Source organism: Hyperolius riggenbachi, chromosome 10 (assembly GCF_040937935.1).
Source record: "Hyperolius riggenbachi isolate aHypRig1 chromosome 10, aHypRig1.pri, whole genome shotgun sequence".
Taxonomy (NCBI): Eukaryota; Metazoa; Chordata; class Amphibia; order Anura; family Hyperoliidae; genus Hyperolius; species Hyperolius riggenbachi.
Window position 1 is genome coordinate 282,463,956 of NC_090655.1, and position 20,721 is coordinate 282,484,676.

The window sequence follows — 20,721 nt, forward strand, 5'->3', positions numbered from 1 at the left end:
GGAGGGGGGAAACAAGAGTCAGGGAGGATATTATGTCAGCACTAGCTTGGCAAGATGGCCACTGCCTAGAATAAGATTTTCTGCTTTTCCTTTATAAAATTCAGTGGAATCAATACATGGATAGCACAATACATCTGTTATGTAAGTAGAAGTAGTATTTATCTTCTTATATATGTATTTTTATTTCTAGGTTAGCATGGGTGTCGCTTGTTCTTTAGAAGCCCAGTGCCTTTCTCAGCTAAACATGCCCGGAAGAAGCCGCTAAGTTTAGGCGGTGAATAACGACGGCCAGCTGTTATAGGGGTACCGCCCACATTCTTCCTGAGTCTCCTCCCCCCTCTGGTAAGCTCCCAGCTTCTCACTACAATCCTCTCTACGTTTCTTCATTCACCTCCTGAGCTCTTTCCCTCTGACTGGCTTTCAGCTACTCACTACTATACAACATTTCTCACCTTCTTTGCCCATCGTCTATATTATCACGTTGCACTTTACTGTTGTCCCCATTTGGGGACCAGTTCCTTGGGATCCTTTTCCTCCTACAATGTCACTTTACTACACTATTTACGTTTGATCAGCTATGCACGCCTATGCACTTTATTTCTGCTGGTTGCACACTTGGGGACTTTGTTCCCTTCTCTACCTCATCATTTTTGATCCATGTATGTATTATATGACTATACTGAGTGGATTTTTTGTACTGACTCAGGTTTTTGTGGATATTTATACCCTCCTTTTTATATGTGTACTTTATGTTATTTACTGTTTGATCATTATGACGGTCATTCCTTTGATCTGTTTTTATACCTTTGTGTTAATAAAGATAATTTAGTACTGCAGATTAGTTTGGAGAGGTGCGGTTTTTCTAGGGAACTTCTTTGGTATACTGTGTGGTCTTGCTTATGGCTCCTTCCTGCACACTCCTTCCCCACCCATATACTTGGGGTTTGGCTGATGGTGCTTGCCCTATTTGGTTTTGTTAGCATGTACATTCTCACATAACAAGCTGCCAGGTCACAGAGAACAGGCACCAGAGAGATGGAGAGAGAAGGACACAGACTGGGGGGAGCAGGCTGGCCAGACAGGGGAGTTTGCTCCGCTGCCCCAAATACTCTGCAGGGGCCCTGGGGAAACACTGTTACCTGGGGGAGACCTGGGGAAACACTATTACCTGGGGGAGCCCTGGGGAAACACTGTTACCTGGGGGAGACCTGGGGAAACACTGTTACCTGGGGGAGACCTGGGGAAACACTGTTACCTGGGGGAGCCCTGGGGAAACACTATTACCTGGGGGAGCCCTGGGGAAACACTGTTACCTGGGGGAGCCCTGGGGAAACACTGTTACCTGGGGGAGCCCTGGGGAAACACTATTACCTGGGGGAACACTATTACCTGGGGGAGACCTGGGGAAACACTGTTACCTGGGGGAGACCTGGGGAAACACTGTTACCTGGGGGAGACCTGGGGAAACACTGTTACCTGGGGGAGCCCTGGGGAAACACTGTTACCTGGGGGAGCCCTGGGGAAACACTGTTACCTGGGGGAGCCCTGGGGAAACACTGTTACCTGGGGGAGACCTGGGGAAACACTATTACCTGGGGGAGACCTGGGGAAACACTGCTACCTGGGGGAGATCTGGGGGAACACTGTTACCTGGGGAAGACCTGGGGAAACACTATTACCGGGGGGAGACCTGGGGAAACACTGTTACCTGGGGGAGACCTGGGGAAACACTGTTACCTGGGGGAGACCTGGGGAAACACTATTACCTGGGGGAACACTATTACCTGGGGGAGACCTGGGAAAACACTGTTACCTGGGGGAGCCCTGGGGAAACACTGTTACCTGGGGGAGCCCTGGGGGGGGGGGGGGTGTAGAGTGTGCATTTATCCCTTCCCGACTGCCTAACACCCATAAGCGTCGGGAAGGTGGCAGCCCCAGACCCGCCTAACGCAGAACGGCGTCCAGTCCTGGGGCGGGGTGTTACAGGGGATTGCGCGCGTATCCCTGCTTGAGTGACGGAGCTGTGCGGTTGCCGCTAGGAGACTTATTTACATTGTACAGCGCTGCGATCTACTGAAGCGCTGCACTGGGGACAGCCGTGTCCATCAGCTGTCCCCTGGAGAGGCTCTGATCGTGATCTCCTCTGATAGGCTGATGGCTAGAAGAAAGGATCACTCTGATTGGCTGGCAGGGAAGGAGGGAGGGAGGGGAGAAAACAAACAAAAAAAAGGAAAATAGAGAAATTAAAAAACAAACACCCAAATAAAAAAAATAAACAAACAAGGCATCTGTGATCAGAGAGATCACTGCTGTGCCCACCAACAGGGATTTCTGTTGGTGGGCAGAAAAGGAGAGGGGGGATTAATTTGTGTGCTACGTAGTGTGGCTGTGCAGCTGCAGAGCACTAAAATATAGCCTGGTCACTAGTGGGGTGTAAGCTAAGCCTGTGGTTCTGAACTGGTTAAAGTATCCCCTGCTGACAACATAAGGCCGAAACCTTAGTCAGGAATTGGAGAAGTGGGCAAGTTTTCGCCTGTGATCTGCACTCATTTCCACTGAGCACTTTATCTGCATTGTGTTTTACAGGGAGTTTGAAGTGATTAAAAAAAAAAACAACATATACTTACCTAAGGAGAGTGAAGGCTCTGGGTCCTATAGAGACTTCCTGTTCCTCTCCCGGTGCCCTCGTTCCACCGCTGGCTCCCTTGTAAGCAGCCTCCAACCAATGGGTCAGAGACTCCTCTCTGCTGCTTCTTTAGGCTTCAGATGTCTTTAGGAGCCTGAAAGCTCCAAAACAGTGCCTGCTCCGTACTGCACATGCACCAGCACGCTCTCTCCTACCCACTCCCACATGCACTAGCATGCTCTATCCCACCCACTCCCACATGAACCAGCACGCTCTCTCTCTCACACATGCACTAGCACGCTCTCTCACACATGCACTAGCACGCTCTCTCACACTCGCACATGCACTAGCACGCTCTCTTTCACACTTGCACATGCACTAGCACGCTCTCTCCCACACACCCCCACATGCACTAGCACGCTCTCTGCCACACACTACCACATGCACTAGCATGATCTATCCCACCCACTCCCACATGCACCAGCACGCTCTCTCTCTCACACATGCACTAGCACGCTCTCTCACACTCGTACATGCGCTAGCACGCTCTCTCACACTCGTACATGCGCTAGCACGCTCTCTCACACTCGCACATGCGCTAGCACGCTCTCTCACACTCGCACATGCGCTAGCACGCTCTCTCACACTCGCACATGCGCTAGCACGCTCTCTCACACTCGCACATGCGCTAGCACGCTCTCTCACACTCGCACATGCACTAGCACGCTCTCTCACACTCGCACATGCGCTAGCACGCTCTCTCCCACACACTGCCACATGCACTAGCACGCTCTCTCACACTCGCACATGCGCTAGAACGCTCTCTCCCACACACTCGCACATGCACTAGCACGCTCGCTCTCACACTCGCACATGCACTAGCACGCTCGCTCTCACACTCGCACATGCACTAGCACGCTCTCTCTCACACTCGCACATGCACTAGCACGCTCTCTCACACACTCGCACATGCACTAGCACGCTCTCTCACACTCGCACATGCACTAGCATGATCTCTCCCACACACTCGCACATGCACTAGCATGATCTCTCCCACACACTCGCACATGCACTAGCACGCTCTCTCTCACACTCGCACATGCACTAGCACGCTCTCTCTCACACTCGCACATGCACTAGCATGCTCTTACCCCACACACTCCCACATGCACTAGCACGCTTTCTCTCACACTCACATGCACTAGCACGCTCTCTCCCACACACTCGCACATGCACTAGCATGCTCTATCCCACACACTCGCACATGCACTAGCACGCTCTCTCCCACACACTCACACATGCACTAGCACGCTCTCTCCCACACACTCGCACATGCACTAGAACACTCTCTCCCACACACTCGCACATGCACTAGCACGCTCTATCCCACACACTCGCACATGCACTAGCACGCTCTCTCACACTCGCACATGCGCTAGAACGCTCTCTCTCCCACACACTCGCACATGCACTAGCACGCTCGCTCTCACACATGCACTAGCACGCTCTCTCTCACACTCGCACATGCACTAGCACGCTCTCTCTCACACTCGCACATGCACTAGCACGCTCTCACACTCGCACATGCACTAGCACGCTCTCTCTCACACTCGCACATGCACTAGCACGCTCTCTCTCACACTCGCACATGCACTAGCACGCTCTCTCTCACACTCGCACATGCACTAGCACGCTCTCTCTCACACTCGCACATGCACTAGCACGCTCTCTCACACTCGCACATGCGCTAGAACGCTCTCTCCCACACACTCGCACATGCACTAGCACGCTCGCTCTCACACTCACACATGCACTAGCACGCTCTCTCTCGCACATGCACTAGCACGCTCTCTCTCACACTCGCACATGCACTAGCACGCTCTCTCTCACACTCGCACATGCACTAGCATGCTCTCTCTCACACTCCCACATGCACTAGCACGCTCTCTCTCACATCACATGCACTAGCACGCTCTCTCCCGCACACTCGCACATGCACTAGCATGCTCTATCCCACACACTCGCACATGCACTAGCACGCTCTCTCCCACACACTCGCACATGCACTAGCACGCTCTCTCCCACACACTCGCACATGCACTAGCACACTCTCTCCCACACACTCGCACATGCACTAGCACGCTCTCTCCCACACACTCGCACATGCACTAGCACGCTCTATCCCACACACTCGCACATGCACTAGCATGCTTTCTCACACTCGCACATGCGCTAGCATGCTCTCTCACACTCGCACATGCGCTAGCACGCTATCTCACACTCGCACATGCGCTAGCACGCTCTCTCACACTCGCACATGCGCTAGCACGCTCTCTCACACTCACACATGCGCTAGCACGCTCTCTCCCACACAATCGCGCATGCACTAGCAGTAGCACGCTCTATCCCACACACTCGCACATGCACTAGCACGCTCTCTCTCACACATGCACTAGCACGCTCTCTCCCACACATTAGCACATGCACTATCACGCTCTCTCCCACACACTCGCACATGCACTAGCACGCTCTCTCCCACACACTCGCACATGCGCTAGCATGCTCTCTCACACTCGCACATGCGCTAGCACGCTCTCTCACACTCGCACATGCGCTAGCACTCTCTCTCGCACACTCACACATGCACTAGCACACTCTCTCCCACACACTCGTACATCCACTAGCACATGCACTAGCACGCTCTCTCCCACATACTTGCACATGCACTAGCACTCTCTCTCCCACACACTTGCACATGCACTAGCACACTCTCTCCCACACACTTGCACATGCAATAGCACGCGCTCTCCCACACACTTGCACATGCAGTAGCACGCTTTCTCCCACACACTCCCACATGCACTAGTACGCTCTCTCCCACACACCCGCACATGCACTAGCACGCCCTCTCACACACACTTGCACATGCACGCTTTCTCTCACACTCGCACATGCACTAGCACGCTCTCTCACACTCTCACATGCACTAGCACGCTCTCTCTCTCTCTCACACTGCACATGCACTAGCACGCTCGCTCTCTCACACACACACACACACTCGCACATGCACTAGCACGCCCTCTCACACACTCGCACAAGCGCTACCACCCTCTCTTGCGCTCACATGCACTAGCAGTCTCTCTCACCCTCACACATGCACTAGCACGCTCTGTCTCCCACACACCCGCACATGCAATAGAACGCTCAGACACACACGCACTAGCACGCTCTCTCATACACTTGCACATGCACTAGCACGCTCTCTCTCTCTCTCTCTCACACACTTGCACATGCACTACCACGCTCTCTCTCACACACTTGCACTAGCACGCTCTCTCTCACTCGCACATGCACTAGCACGCTCGCTCTTTCACACCCACTCGCACATGCACTAGCACGCTCTCTCTCACACATGCACTAGCACGCTCTCTCACACTCGCACTAGCACGCTCTGTCTCTCTCTCACACACACTCACACATGCACTAGCACGCTCTCTCTCACATTCACTAGCACTAGCACGCTCTCTCTCACACTCGCACATGCACTAGCACGCTCTCTCTCACACTCTCACTGGCACTAGCACGCTCTCTCTCACAATCGCACATGCACTAGCATGTTCTCTCTCTCACACACTCACATGCACTAGCACGCACTCGCACATGCACTAGCACCCTCTCTCTCACACTTGCAGATGCACTGGCATGCTCGCTCTCGCACACTCGCACATGCACTAGCATGCCCTCTCACTACATTCGCACAAGCGCTAGCATCCTCTCTCGCACTCACATGCACTAGCAGTCTCTCTCACACACACTCGCACATGCACTAGCACGCTCTCTCTCACACTCACACTAGCACGCTCTCTCACACACACGCACATGCGCTAGCACCCTCTCTCTCTCACACTCGCACATGCACTAGCACGCTCGCTCTCTCACACACAGACTCGCACATGCACTATCACCCCCTCTCACACACTTGCACAAGCGCTAGCACCATCTCTCGCAGTCACATGCACTAGCAGTCTTTCTCACACTCGCACATGCACTAGAATGCTCACTCACACACACTCACACATGCACTAGCACTCTCACACACAGTCGCACATGCACTAGCACGCTCTCTCTCACACCACAATCGCACATGCACTAGCACGCTCTCTCTCACACTCGCACATGCACTAGCACCCTCTCTCTCTCACATGCACTAGCAGTCTCTCTCACACATGCACTAGCATGCTCTCTCTCACACACTCGCACATACACTAGCACGCTCTCTCTCACACACACTCGCACATGCACTAGCACGCTCTCTCTGACACATTCGCACATGCACTAGCACGCTCTCTCTCACACACTCGCACATGCACTAGCACGCTCTCTCACACACTCGCACATGCACTAGCACGCTCTCTCTCACACACAAGCACATGCACTAGCACACTCTCTCACATGCGCTAGCACCCTCTCTCTCACATGCACTAGCGGTCTCTCTCACACTCGCACATGCACTAGCACGCTCGCTCTCGCACTCGCAGATGCACTAGCACGCTCTCTTACACACACACATGCACTAGCACGCGCTCTCTCTCACACCCGCACACGCGCTCTCTCTCACACCCGCACACGCGCTACCATCCTCTCTCTCTCTCACATGTACTAGCAGTCTCTCACACACACTCGCACATGCACTAGCACGCTCTTACACACGCACATGCACTAGCACGCTCTCACTCACACACACTCGCACATGCGCTAGCACCCTCTCTCTCTCACATGCGCTAGCAGTCTCTCACACACACGCACTAGCACGCTCTCTCTCACACTCGCACATGCACCAGCACGCTCTCACACACACTCGAACATGCACTAGCACGCTCTCTCTCTCTCACACACTCGCACATGCACTAGCACGCTCTCACACACACTCGAACATGCACTAGCACGCTCTCTCTCTCACACACACTTGCACATGCACTAGCACGCTCTCTCCCACACACTCGCACTACCACTCTTTCTCTCTCTCTCTCCCCTACACACTCGCACATGCACTAGCATGCTCTCTCATACACTTGCACATGCACTAGAACTCTCTCACACATTCGCACATCCACTGGCACGCTCTCGCACATGCACTAGCACACTCTTTCTCTCGCACATGCACTAGCACGCTCTCTCTCACACACTCGCACATGCACTAGCACGCTCTCTCACACACTCGCACATGCGCTAGCACCCTCTCTCTCACATGCACTAGCGGTCTCTCTCACACTCGCACATGCACTAGCACGCTCGCTCTCGCACTCGCAGATGCACTAGCACGCTCTCTCTTACACACTCACACATGCACTAGCTCGCGCTCTCTCACACACCCGCACACGCGCTACCATCCTCTCTCTCTCACATGTACTAGCAGTCTCTCACACACACTCGCACATGCACTAGCACGCTCTCACACGCGCACATGCACTAGCACGCTCTCTCTCTCACACAAACACTCGCACATGCGCTAGCACTCTCTCTCTCTCTCACACACACGCACTAGCACGCTCTCCCACACACTCGCACTAGCACTCTCTCTCTCTCTCTCTCTCCCCTACACATTCGCACATCCACTGGCACGCTCTCTCTCTCTATAACATGCACTAGCATGCTCTCTCTCTCACACACTTGCACATGCACTGGCATGCTCTCTCACACACACACACTCGCAGATGCACTAGCACGCTCTCTCTTACACACTCACACATGCACTAGCATGCGCTCTCTCACACACCCGCACACGCGCTACCATCCTCTCTCTCTCACATGTACTAGCAGTCTCTCACACACACTCGCACATGCACTAGCACGCTCTCACACGCGCACGCGCACATGCACTAGCACGCTCTCTCTCTCACACACACTCGCACATGCGCTAGCACCCTCTCTCTCTCACATGCGCTAGCAGTCTCTCACACACACTCTCACATGCACTAGCACTCTCTCTCTCACACACGCACTAGCACGCTCTCTCTCACACTCGCACATGCACCAGCACGCTCTCACACACACTCGAACATGCACTAGCACGCTCTCTCTCTCTCACACACTCGCACATGCACTAGCACGCTCTCACACACACTCGAACATGCACTAGCACGCTCTCTCTCTCACACACACTTGCACATGCACTAGCACGCTCTCTCCCACACACTCGCACTAGCACTCTTTCTCTCTCTCTCTCCCCTACACACTCGCACATGCACTAGCATGCTCTCTCATACACTTGCACATGCACTAGAACTCTCTCACACATTCGCACATCCACTGGCACGCTCTCTCTCTCTATAACATGCACTAGCATGCTCTCTCTCTCACACACACTTGCACTTGCATGCTCTCTCACACTCGCACATGCACTAGCACACTCTCTCTCTCGCACATGCACTAGCACGCTCTCTCTCACACACTCGCACATGCACTAGCACGCTCTCTCACACACTCGCACATGCGCTAGCACCCTCTCTCTCACATGCACTAGCGGTCTCTCTCACACTTGCACATGCACTAGCACGCTCGCTCTCGCACTCGCAGATGCACTAGCACGCTCTCTCTTACACACTCACACACACTCACACATGCACTAGCTCGCGCTCTCTCACACACCCGCACACGCGCTACCATCCTCTCTCTCTCACATGTACTAGCAGTCTCTCACACACACTCGCACATGCACGCTCTCACACGCGCACATGCACTAGCACGCTCTCTCTCTCACACAAACACTCGCACATGCGCTAGCACTCTCTCTCTCTCTCACACACACGCACTAGCACGCTCTCCCACACACTCGCACTAGCACTCTCTCTCTCTCTCTCCCCTACACATTCGCACATCCACTGGCACGCTCTCTCTCTCTATAACATGCACTAGCATGCTCTCTCTCTCACACACTTGCACATGCACTGGCATGCTCTCTCACACACACACACACTTGCACATGCTGCACTAGCATGCACTCTCTCTCTCACATACACTAGCACGCTCTCTCTCACACTCGCACTAGCATGTTCTCTCTCTCACACTAACACATGCACTAGCATGCTCTCTCACACACTCACACATGCGCTAGCACCCTCTCTCTCTCACACATGCACTAGCATGCTCTCTCTCACATGCACTAGCACACTCTCTTTCAGACACTCGCACATGCACTAGCACGCTTTCTCTCACACACAGTCGTACATGCACTGGCACGCTCTCTCTCACACACTAGCACATACACTAGCACACTCTCTCACACACTCGCACATGCGCTAGCACCCACTCTCGCACTCACATGCACTAGCAGTCTCTCTCACACATGCACTAGCACGCTCTCTCTCACACATGCACTAGCACTCTCTCTCTCACACACAGTCGCACATGCACTAGCACGCTCTCTCTCACATCACAATCGCACATGCACTAGCACGCTCTCTCTGACACACTCGCACATGCACTAGCAGTCTCTCTCTCACATGCACTAGCAGTCTCTCTCACACATGCACTAGCACGCTCTCTCTCACACACACTCGCACATGCACTAGCACGCTCTCTCTCACATCACAATCGCACATGCACTAGCACGCTCTCTCTGACACACTCGCACATGCACTAGCAGTCTCTCTCTCACATGCACTAGCAGTCTCTCTCACACATGCACTAGCACGCTCTCTCTCACACACACTCGCACATGCACTAGCACGCTCTCTCTGACACATTCGCACACGCACTAGCACGTTCTCTCTCACACACTCGCACATGCATTAGCACGCTCTCTCACACACTCGCACATGCACTAGCACGCTCTCTCTCACACACAAGCACATGCACTAGCACGCTCTCTCACACACTCGCACATGCGCTAGCACCCTCTCTCTCACATGCACTAGCGGTCTCTCTCACACTCGCACATGCACTAGCACGCTCGCTCTCGCACTCGCAGATGCACTAGCACGCTCTCTCTTACACACACACATGCACTAGCACGCGCTCTCTCACACACCCGCACGCGCGCTACCATTCATTCTCATATTCTCTCTCTCTCTCTCTCTCTCTCTCTCTCTCTCTCTCTCTCTCTCTCTCTCTCTCTCTCACACACATGTACTAGCAATCTCTCACACACACTCGCACATGCACTAGCACGCTCTCACACGCGCACATGCACTAGCACGCTCTCTCTCTCACACACACTCGCACATGCGCTAGCACTCTCTCTCTCTCTCACACACGCACTAGCACGCTCTCCCACACACTCGCACTAGCACTCTCTCTCTCTCCCCTACACACTCGCACATGCACTAGCATGCTCTCTCATACACTTGCACATGCACTAGAACTCTCTCACACATTCGCACATCCACTGGCACGCTCTCTCTCTCTATAACATGCACCAGCATGCTCTCTCTCTCTCACACACTTGCACATGCACTGGCATGCTCTCTCTCACACACACACACACACACACTTGCACATGCTGCACTAGCATGCACTCTCTCTCTCTCACATACACTAGCACGCTCTCTCTCACACTCGCACATGCACTAGCATGTTCTCTCTCTCACACTAACACATGCACTAGCATGCTCTCTCACACACTCGCACATGCGCTAGCACCCTCTCTCTCTCACACATGCACTAGCATGCTCTCTCTCACATGCACTAGCACACTCTCTTTCACACACTCGCACATGCACTAGCACGCTTTCTCTCACACACAGTCGTACATGCACTGGCACGCTCTCTCTCACACACTAACACATGCACTAGCACACTCTCTCACACACTCGCACATGCGCTAGCACCCACTCTCGCACTCACATGCACTAGCAGTCTCTCTCACACATGCACTAGCACGCTCTCTCTCACACATGCACTAGCACTCTCTCTCTCACACAGTCGCACATGCACTAGCACGCTCTCTCTCACATCACAATCGCACATGCACTAGCACGCTCTCTCTCACACCCTCGCACATACACTAGCACGTTCTCTCTCACACACTCACACATGCATTAGCACGTTCTCTCACACACTCGCACATGCATTAGCACGCACTCTCACACACTCGCACATGCATTAGCACGCTCTCTCACACACTCGCACATGCACTAGCACGCTCTCTCACACACTCGCACATGCACTAGCACGCTCTCTCTCACACACAAGCACATGCACTAGCACGCTCTCTCACACACTCGCACATGCGCTAGCACCCTCTCTCTCACATGCACTAGCGGTATCTCTCACACTCGCACATGCACTAGCACGCTCTCTCTTACACACACACATGCACTAGCACGCACGCTCTCTCACACACTGTCTAGCACACACTCTCTCTCGCACATGCACTAGCACGCTCTCTCTCATACACTCGCACATGCACTAGCACGCTCTCTCTCATACACTCGCACATGCACTAGCACGCTCTCTCTCACACACTCGCACATGCGCTAGCACCCTCTCTCTCACATGCACTAGCGGTCTCTCTCATACTCGCACATGCACTAGCACGCTCGCTCTCGCACTCGCAGATGCACTAGCACGCTCTCTCTTACACACTCACACATGCACTAGCATGCGCTCTCTCACACACCCGCACACGCGCTACCATCCTCTCTCTCTCACATGTACTAGCAGTCTCTCACACACACTCGCACATGCACTAGCACGCTCTCACACGCGCACGCGCACATGCACTAGCACGCTCTCTCTCTCACACACACTCGCACATGCGCTAGCACCCTCTCTCTCTCACATGCGCTAGCAGTCTCTCACACACACTCTCACATGCACTAGCACTCTCTCTCTCTCACACACGCACTAGCACGCTCTCTCTCTCTCTCCCCTACACACTCGCACTTGCACTAGCATGCTCTCTCATACACTTGTACATGCACTAGAACTCTCTCACACATTCGCACATCCACTGGCATGCTCTCTCTCTCTCTATAACATGCACTAGCATGCTCTCTCTCTCACACACTTGCACATGCACTGGCATGCTCTCTCTCACACACACACTCGCACATGCACTAACACGCTCTCACACACTCGCACATGCATTAGCACGCTCTCTCACACACTCGCACATGCACTATCACGCCCTCTCACACATACTCGTACATGCACTAACTTGCTCGCTCACACTCGCACATGCACTAGCATGCTCTCTCTCTCGCATATGCAGCAGCACGCTCTCTCTCACACACTCGCACATGCAGCAGCACACTCTCTCTCAGACAGACTCGCACATGCACTAGCACACACACATGCACTAGCATGCTCTCTTTCTCTCACACTTGTACATGCACTAGCACGCTCTTTCTCACGCACTCGCACATGCATTAGCACTCTCTCTCTCTCTCTTACACTCCCACATGCACTAGCACGCTCGCTCTATCGCATCAGAGTCACTTTAAGGCTTGTTGATGTAACGGGTCATGTGTTCATGGACCTAGGACTGTGTTGGCGACCACTAGTCAGTATATTGTGCAGGAGGTGGCTGCAGATCATTGTCAGTGAGCGCTGAGGACTACAGACCATTGCCCTGATACCTTGTGGTTGTGGATACAGGGACATCTGGCAAGCTTGCATCATCCAAGATATTGTCTAATGTAGGAGTGGTTTCCTCTAATCTCAGACCTCAGTGTTTAAATTGCTGTGTTGTCACTGTGTGATAAATAAGTGGGCTTTGGGTTGCAGTTTGGGCACTCGGTCTGTTGCATGGATGGGGCAGTGCCTCCTATTCCAGCACATAGTTCTACATCAGCAATAAGTGTGGGACCAGAACCTTCTTATGCTGTGTGTACAATGCAGCGTCTAGGCCATCAATGCCAGGGGGTTGTGTATTTTGTATATTATTAGCTCCACCTCCTCGCTATCAACCTCAAGGAAAGCTCTGTCACCAGCAGATATCAGCAGGAATGCAGACGATGATTTATGTATGTTGTAATCACAGGAGAGACACTTGGAGATGCATCAGATTTCCATTCCAATAGGATTTATTTTGTTACATAACACAGAATCATTTCCAGCAACAGCTTCCCATATTTGTTTATAGAAGTGACTGTAACACATATAACAATAACCTGTCCCCCTCTCCACCCCAGAATTCCTGCATCTCACCTCCAGCCCAAACACCTGTATCCAATCATCTCCTAATGTACATTTGGGGTGCAGCACTGAGGCATTGGGGTGTCTATAGCAGTGATTGTAACACATAACAATAACCTGCCCCCCTCTCCACCCCAGAATTCCTGTATCTCACCTCCAGCCCAAACACCTGTATCCAATCATCTCCTAATTTACATTGGGGGTGCAGCATGGAGGTATTGGGGTGTCTATAGCAGTGACTGTAACACATATAACAATAACCTGTCCCCCTCTCCACCCCAGAATTCCTGTATCTCACCTCCAGCCCAAACACCTGTATCCAATCATCTCCTAATTTACATTTGGGGTGCAGCACTGAGGCATTGGGGTGTCTATAGCAGTGATTGTAACACATATAACAATAACCTGTCCCCCTCTCCACCCCAGAATTCCTGTATCTCACCTCCAGCCCAAACACCTGTATCCAATCATCTCCTTCTAATTTACATTTGGGGTGCAGCACTGAGACATTGGGGTGTCTATAGCAGTGACTGTAACACATATAACAATAACCTGTCCCCCTCTCCACCCCAGAATTCCTGTATCTCCCCTCCAGCCCAAACACCTGTATCCAATCATCTCCTAATTTACATTTGGGGTGCAGCACTGAGGCATTGGGGTGTCTATAGCAGTGACTGTAACACATATAACAATAACCTGTCCCCCTCTCCACCCCAGAATTCCAGTATCTCACCTCCAGCCCAAACACCTGCATCCAATCATCTCCTAATTTACATCTGGGGTGCAGCACTGAGGCATTGGGGTGTCTATAGCAGTGACTGTAACACATATAACAATAACCTGTTCCCTCTCCACCCCAGAATTCCTGTATCTCACCTCCAGCCCAAACTCCTGTATCCAATCATCTCCTAATTTACATTTGGGGTGCAGCACTGAGGCATTGGGGTGTCTATAGCAGTGACTGTAACACATAACAATAACCTGTCCCCCTCTCCACCCCAGAATTCCTGTATCTCACCTCCAGCCCAAACACCTGTATCCAATCATCTCCTAATTTACATCTGGGGTGCAGCACTGAGACATTGGGGTGTCTATAGTAGTGATTGTAACACATAACAATAACCTGTCCCCCTCTCCACCCCAGAATTCCTGTATCTCACCTCCAGCCCAAACACCTGTATCCAATCATCTCCTAATTTACATCTAGGGTGCAGCACTGAGGCATTGGGGTATATCTGCATTATTTGTGCTGGAGTATAATATGTCCTGGGAATACATCTGACTTATAATACCTCATGTTTTGCTGCTATCACATTTATAGTATTATCAGGTAATATAGCTGACAGTCTTCCTCTGTGAGGGTGTAACAATATAAATCCGGAACGTTACCTATAAAATTATATAAAGGAGGAGGAGACAGTAACGACTGACAGTGAGCTGCATATTATCACACGCTGCACTAGCTGGTGCCAGAATCCCGCATAGAGATGCTTCCTGAGACTATCTGTGAAAATTCACCTACATTTTATTTACTACATGTACCAGTGTTTATCTCATCATGTCACCTCAGCTCAGGGACTTTACACAGCAATGCACAGAGCAGCATGAGAGAGTCCTCAGGATTCTATGCAATACGCTGCCATGTGCATCTAGCATAAATGAAAGATTAGAAAAGAGCACTTATAAATACATTGTGTGAGATCTCTCATGTCTGGCAAGATGTGATTTACGTACAAAACATTTCCCACACTCAGCACATGAATAAGGCTTTTCACCAGTGTGAGATCTCTCATGTGTGGCAAGCTGTGATTTACTCCCAAAACATTTCCCACACTCAGCACATGAATAGGGCTTCTCACCAGTGTGAGATCTCTCATGTATGCCAAGCTCTGATTTATACCGAAAACATTTCCCACACTCAGCACATGAATATGGCTTCTCACCAGTATGAGATCTCTCATGCTGGACAAGATGTGATTTACGTACAAAACATTTCCCACACTCAGCACATGAATAGGGCTTCTCACCAGTGTGAGATCTCTCATGTATGCCAAGCTCTGATTTATACCAAAACCATTTCCCACACTCAGCACATGAATAGGGCTTCTCTCCAGTATGAAATCTCACATGTGTAACAAGATCTGATTTCTGCACAAACCCTTTTCCACACTCAGCACATGAATAGGGCTTCTCACCAGTGTGAGATCTCTCATGTTGGACAAGATTTGATTTATAAGCAAAACATTTCCCACACCCAGCACATGAATAGGGCTTCTCACCAGTGTGACATCTTTCATGGCTGACAAGGTGTGATTTCTGAACAAAACACTTCCCACACTCAGCACATGAATAGGGCTTCTCACCAGTGTGAGATCTCTCATGTTGGACAAGACTTGATTTACCTACAAAACATTTCCCACACTCAGCACATGAATAGGGCTTCTCACCAGTGTGAGATCTCTCATGTGTGACAAGATGTGATTTATAAGCAAAACATTTCCCACACTCAGCACATGAATATGGCTTCTCACCAGTGTGAGATCTCTCATGTCTGACAAGATATGATTTCCATGGAAAACATTTCCCACATGTGGAACAGGAATGAAACCCTCCAGCAGGGGGAGAGCTGTGCTGGATATGAGGCCCCTCAGGATTAGACAGGTGAGGAGAGTCTGGGGGAATATTTGGGGTCACCAGGATATCTGCAGGAGACTCTTGTCCAGTGACATCATCATCCGTTGTACAGTCTGTGGATAGAGAGAGACGAGTCTCTGAGAGGTTCCTGATGCCGGGACTCCGCGCTGCAAACAGAGAAACATCATCACTTCCTGTTAGAGAATTCTGAGGGGAGGAGCAATTATCATTAGAGATGGTCAGTGAGCTGCTGATAATACGAAGTTGTTGCAAAGTTTATGCAGATTAGAAATGAACCAAATGCAGCAGCTGCATAACGTTGCATATAATTAGCATACAAGTCACAGTTATTTGCATGTCACTGACCCTCCCTACAGCTACAGCATTGGCCATACATGGAAAGCAGTCAGCACCTTGGTGATCACACTGGTGGCTCGCGCTCCTCTCTCATCTCCTTACCGGTAAGCGCGCACTTACACAATTGTTTGGCGGTTCTACCTCCCTGATTATATCACTGCACTGCCATTCTTTTCCTCTCCGCTTTGGGCGATTCTCCTCTTCCGGCAGTGTCCGGGCCGCTACTCCTCTATTGGCACTTTCTTTTCCACCTCCTTAGTGTGCACGGTCCCTTGTCCTGCAGAAACTCTCCTACCTCTAGCACTGCCCCTCATTCATCTTTACCTTGCGCCCCAGGGCAGGAGTTGTGTTTGTCCCTTTGGACGTATTACCTGTCATACTGTACGAGATATATTCTATATGGAGCATAATAGTATTGGATTCATTGAGCCTTTGCCATCCAGGTGTTCTTATTTTTAATACGTTTTTAATACTGTAATAACATTATACTAATAAAGGCTATTTTTGATTTGACTTATTCAGTTGTGGTGCGGTTCTTAAAGGGCCAGCTTGTTCTTTGTTTGCAATACAATGTGGTGTCACTTACACATTCTTATTACCATTGTTTCCTCGTGTCACTCATATGTCCCTTTATCTCTCGTTTGGCCAGTAGCACTTTGTCACCCCCCACTGTGACTATTCCGTGTACAGTAATGTACAGTGACCATTATCAGCTTATTACAGGCCGGTAACACTAAGTCACCCCTACTGTGACCAATCTGTGTACAGTAATGTACAGTGACCATTATCAGCTTATTACAGGCTGGTAACACTAAGTCACCCCCTAGTGTGACCAATCTGTGTACAGTAATGTACAGTGACCATTATCAGCTTATTACAGGCTGGTAACACTAAGTCACTCCTACTGTGACCAATCTGTGTACAGTAATGTACAGTGACAATTATCAGCTTATTACAGGCCAGTAACACTAAGTCACCCCTACTGTGACCAATCTGTGTACAGTAATGTACAGTGACCATTATCAGCTTATTACAGGCCAGTAATACTAAGTCACCCCCTACTGTGACCAATCTGTGTACAGTAATGTACAGTGACCATTATCAGCTTATTACAGGCCAGTAACACTAAGTCACTCCTACTGTGACCAATCTGTGTACAGTAATGTACAGTGACCATTATCAGCTTATTACAGGCTGGTAACACTAACTCACCCCTACTGTGACCAATCTGTGTACAGTAATGTACAGTGACCATTAGCAGCTTATTACAGGCCAGTAACACTAAGTCACCCCCTACTGTGACCAATCTGTGTACAGTAATGTACAGTGACCATTATCAGCTTATTACAGGCTGGTAACACTAAGTCACCCCTACTGTGACCAATCTGTGTACAGTAATGTACAGTGACCATTATCAGATTATTACAGGCCGGTAACACTAAGTCACCCCCTACTGTGACCAATCTGTGTACAGTAATGTACAGTGACCATTATCAGCTTATTACAGGCCGGTAACACTAAGTCACCCCTACTGTGACCAATCTGCCTGGGGGTAGAAAAGCTGCACCCGCCAGAGGAGGCTTCATGTCCTATCAAAATGCCTCATCCCGACTTGCAGGAGACAGGGGCTGTTTCTATTGGCTTCTGCTCCTGTCAGTCATAGCTTATCCCTCTCTGCTTGTCTGAGTCATGCTGGCTTCCCACAGTATCGCACACTCTCCGCTCTCATTTCACCACACCAGAGGTGATGATCTATCCACATGATCTGTCTTTTATGTATTTACTGACATTTGCTGAGGCATTTACGGCACAAGTCGGTAATTTACCTCACTGCTCGGTAATTTCAGCTTTTCATGCGGTAACAGCCTTTATAAATCAACATTTTCCTAAGTGCTCGGTAAAGTCAGCTGTTTTCTGCATTACCGAATGCGCTAATGCTTTATGAATGAGCCCCTAAGTGTCTTATGTGACTGTACAGTACAAGACAAAACAAAATCAAGAATAACTGTTTTAGATGACAAAACTCTAACATGAGTATTTAGTATAACCCTTAATATGGCCAGTCTGTGAGCAGTGACACGGGCCTCAATTCACTAAGCTTTATCAAACACTTTATCGAACGTTTGACAATTTACCTAATGGGTAAAATCTAATTTTGAATTCACTAAGGTGTTATATATTTATCTAATGTTTTATTAATAAAACGTTCAATAAATATATAACACCTTAGTGAATTCAAAATTAGATTTTACCCATTAGGTAAATTGTCAAACGTTCGATAAAGTGTTTGATAAAGCTTAGTGAATTGAGGCCATGGTCATAATAACTAATAATAAAAAAAAAATTAATATTGTTTACTCACTTGTTTTGCTCTCTGTAAAAGGATCCTCTATAGTTGTCCCCATCATGTCTCCCTTCTCCATAGACCGCTGATCACTCCTCACACACATCTCTTCTTCTTCCTCTTTACTTGTCCTCATCATGTCACCCTCCTCCATAGACTGCTGATCACTCCTCACATATGTCTCTTCTTCTTCCTCTTTAATTGTCCCCATCATGTCACCCTCCTCCATAGACTGCTGATCACTCCTCACATATGTCTCTTCTTCTTCTTCCTCTTTAATCATCCTCATGTTCTCACCCTCCTCCATAGACTGCTGATCACTCCTCACATACGTCTCTTCTTCTTCCTCTTTAATTGTCCCCATCATGTCACCCTCCTCCATAGACTGCTGATCACTCCTCACATATGTCTCTTCTTCTTCCTCTTTAATTGTCCCCATCATGTCACCCTCCTCCATAGTCTGCTGATCACTCCTCACATATGTCTCTTCTTCTTCTTCCTCTTTAACCACAGCAGCACTTCCATGTATCAGTTCTCCACACTAAGTGCTCAGAATGAGAGAAAATGTAAAATGTGAACACAGATAATGGCATTCACAGAAGGAAACAATGTCATACAGTACAGAGTCACTGGTGACCCTCATCCAACCTACCTGATAATGGTGGGGGGTAGTGGGAACTTCTTGTGGACAATCCTGGGAATAAAGAGGACCTGTACATCTCTCTGGTGGGTTTCTGTTACTGGAGACATCTGTAGGAAACACACACACTGACTGAATACATTGGGCCTGATTCACAAAGCGGTGCAAACTTTTTCGCGGACTTTTGCGCGCGCAAAGTGCCGCGATTCGCGTGATCGCGGCACTTTGCGCGCGCAGAAGTCCGCGAAAAAGTTTGCACCGCTTTGTGAATCAGGCCCATTGTCTCTATGTGATTATCAGATGATGGAGATATAGGGGACCCTCCATACTGTGCTCTCATTAGAAGACATGAAAGTCTCCTCTTACCCGGTGATGTGAGGGGCGACTGATTCTCTATTATGGCGTCCTTGTAGGGGTCCTTGTGTCCTTGTATACACTGCTCTTCCTCCATGGAGAAATAGATGGCAACATCCTGGCATTTCATAGGAACCTGACAAACATAATTATACAGTCACCGCCCTGATACACCCCTTACTGTAACTGAACAATGTCCCATAATTCCCAGCACTGCTCACCTTTCCCATCAGCAGCTTTATCATCCTCCTGATGACATCCAGAATCTTCTTGTTGTTGTGTCCGTTAGATATCAGGGAGTGAGGTGGGGGCACTGTGATGGTCACATGATCACCAGACTTCACTCTAGGAAATCTCTGTATAGAAAGACCAACATTAATGTCACATGACCTACCAGAATCCTCCTCACCTCTCCAGTCAGTTTTGTGTTTTGTTTTTTCATAAATAAAAGAGTGACATCAGATAACCTCCCAGAATCCCCCTTACCTCTCCAGTCAGGTGTGTTTTATTATTAGAGATAAGAGTGATGTCATATGATCTCCCAGAATCCTCCTCACCCCTCTGGTCAAGTGTTCTTTATTCATAGTGATAAGGGTGATGTCATGTGACCTCCCAGAATCCTCCTCA

At 50.1% G+C, this 20,721-nt stretch overlaps 3 protein-coding genes across 3 annotated transcripts in view; 1 reads left to right on the forward strand and 2 right to left on the reverse strand.

The window, feature by feature from the left end:
- LOC137537252 (uncharacterized) overlaps positions 1-20,721 on the forward strand; it is a 1,269,057-nt gene that overhangs the window by 740,933 nt on the left and 507,403 nt on the right. The gene's annotated exons all lie outside the window — the stretch shown is intronic.
- Positions 1-20,721, reverse strand: part of LOC137535882 (uncharacterized) — a 192,438-nt gene that overhangs the window by 157,453 nt on the left and 14,264 nt on the right. The window lies entirely within an intron of this gene.
- LOC137535520 (zinc finger protein 572-like) lies at positions 14,754-20,690 on the reverse strand. The gene is made up of 6 exons (XM_068257361.1): positions 20,581-20,690; positions 20,316-20,450; positions 20,107-20,230; positions 19,753-19,850; positions 19,119-19,641; positions 14,754-16,566 (listed from the first exon to the last, which is right to left on the reverse strand). Exons 2-6 carry the CDS (start codon positions 20,337-20,339, stop codon positions 15,446-15,448), a joined length of 1,890 nt encoding a protein of 629 aa, XP_068113462.1. The 5' UTR covers positions 20,340-20,450; positions 20,581-20,690; the 3' UTR covers positions 14,754-15,445.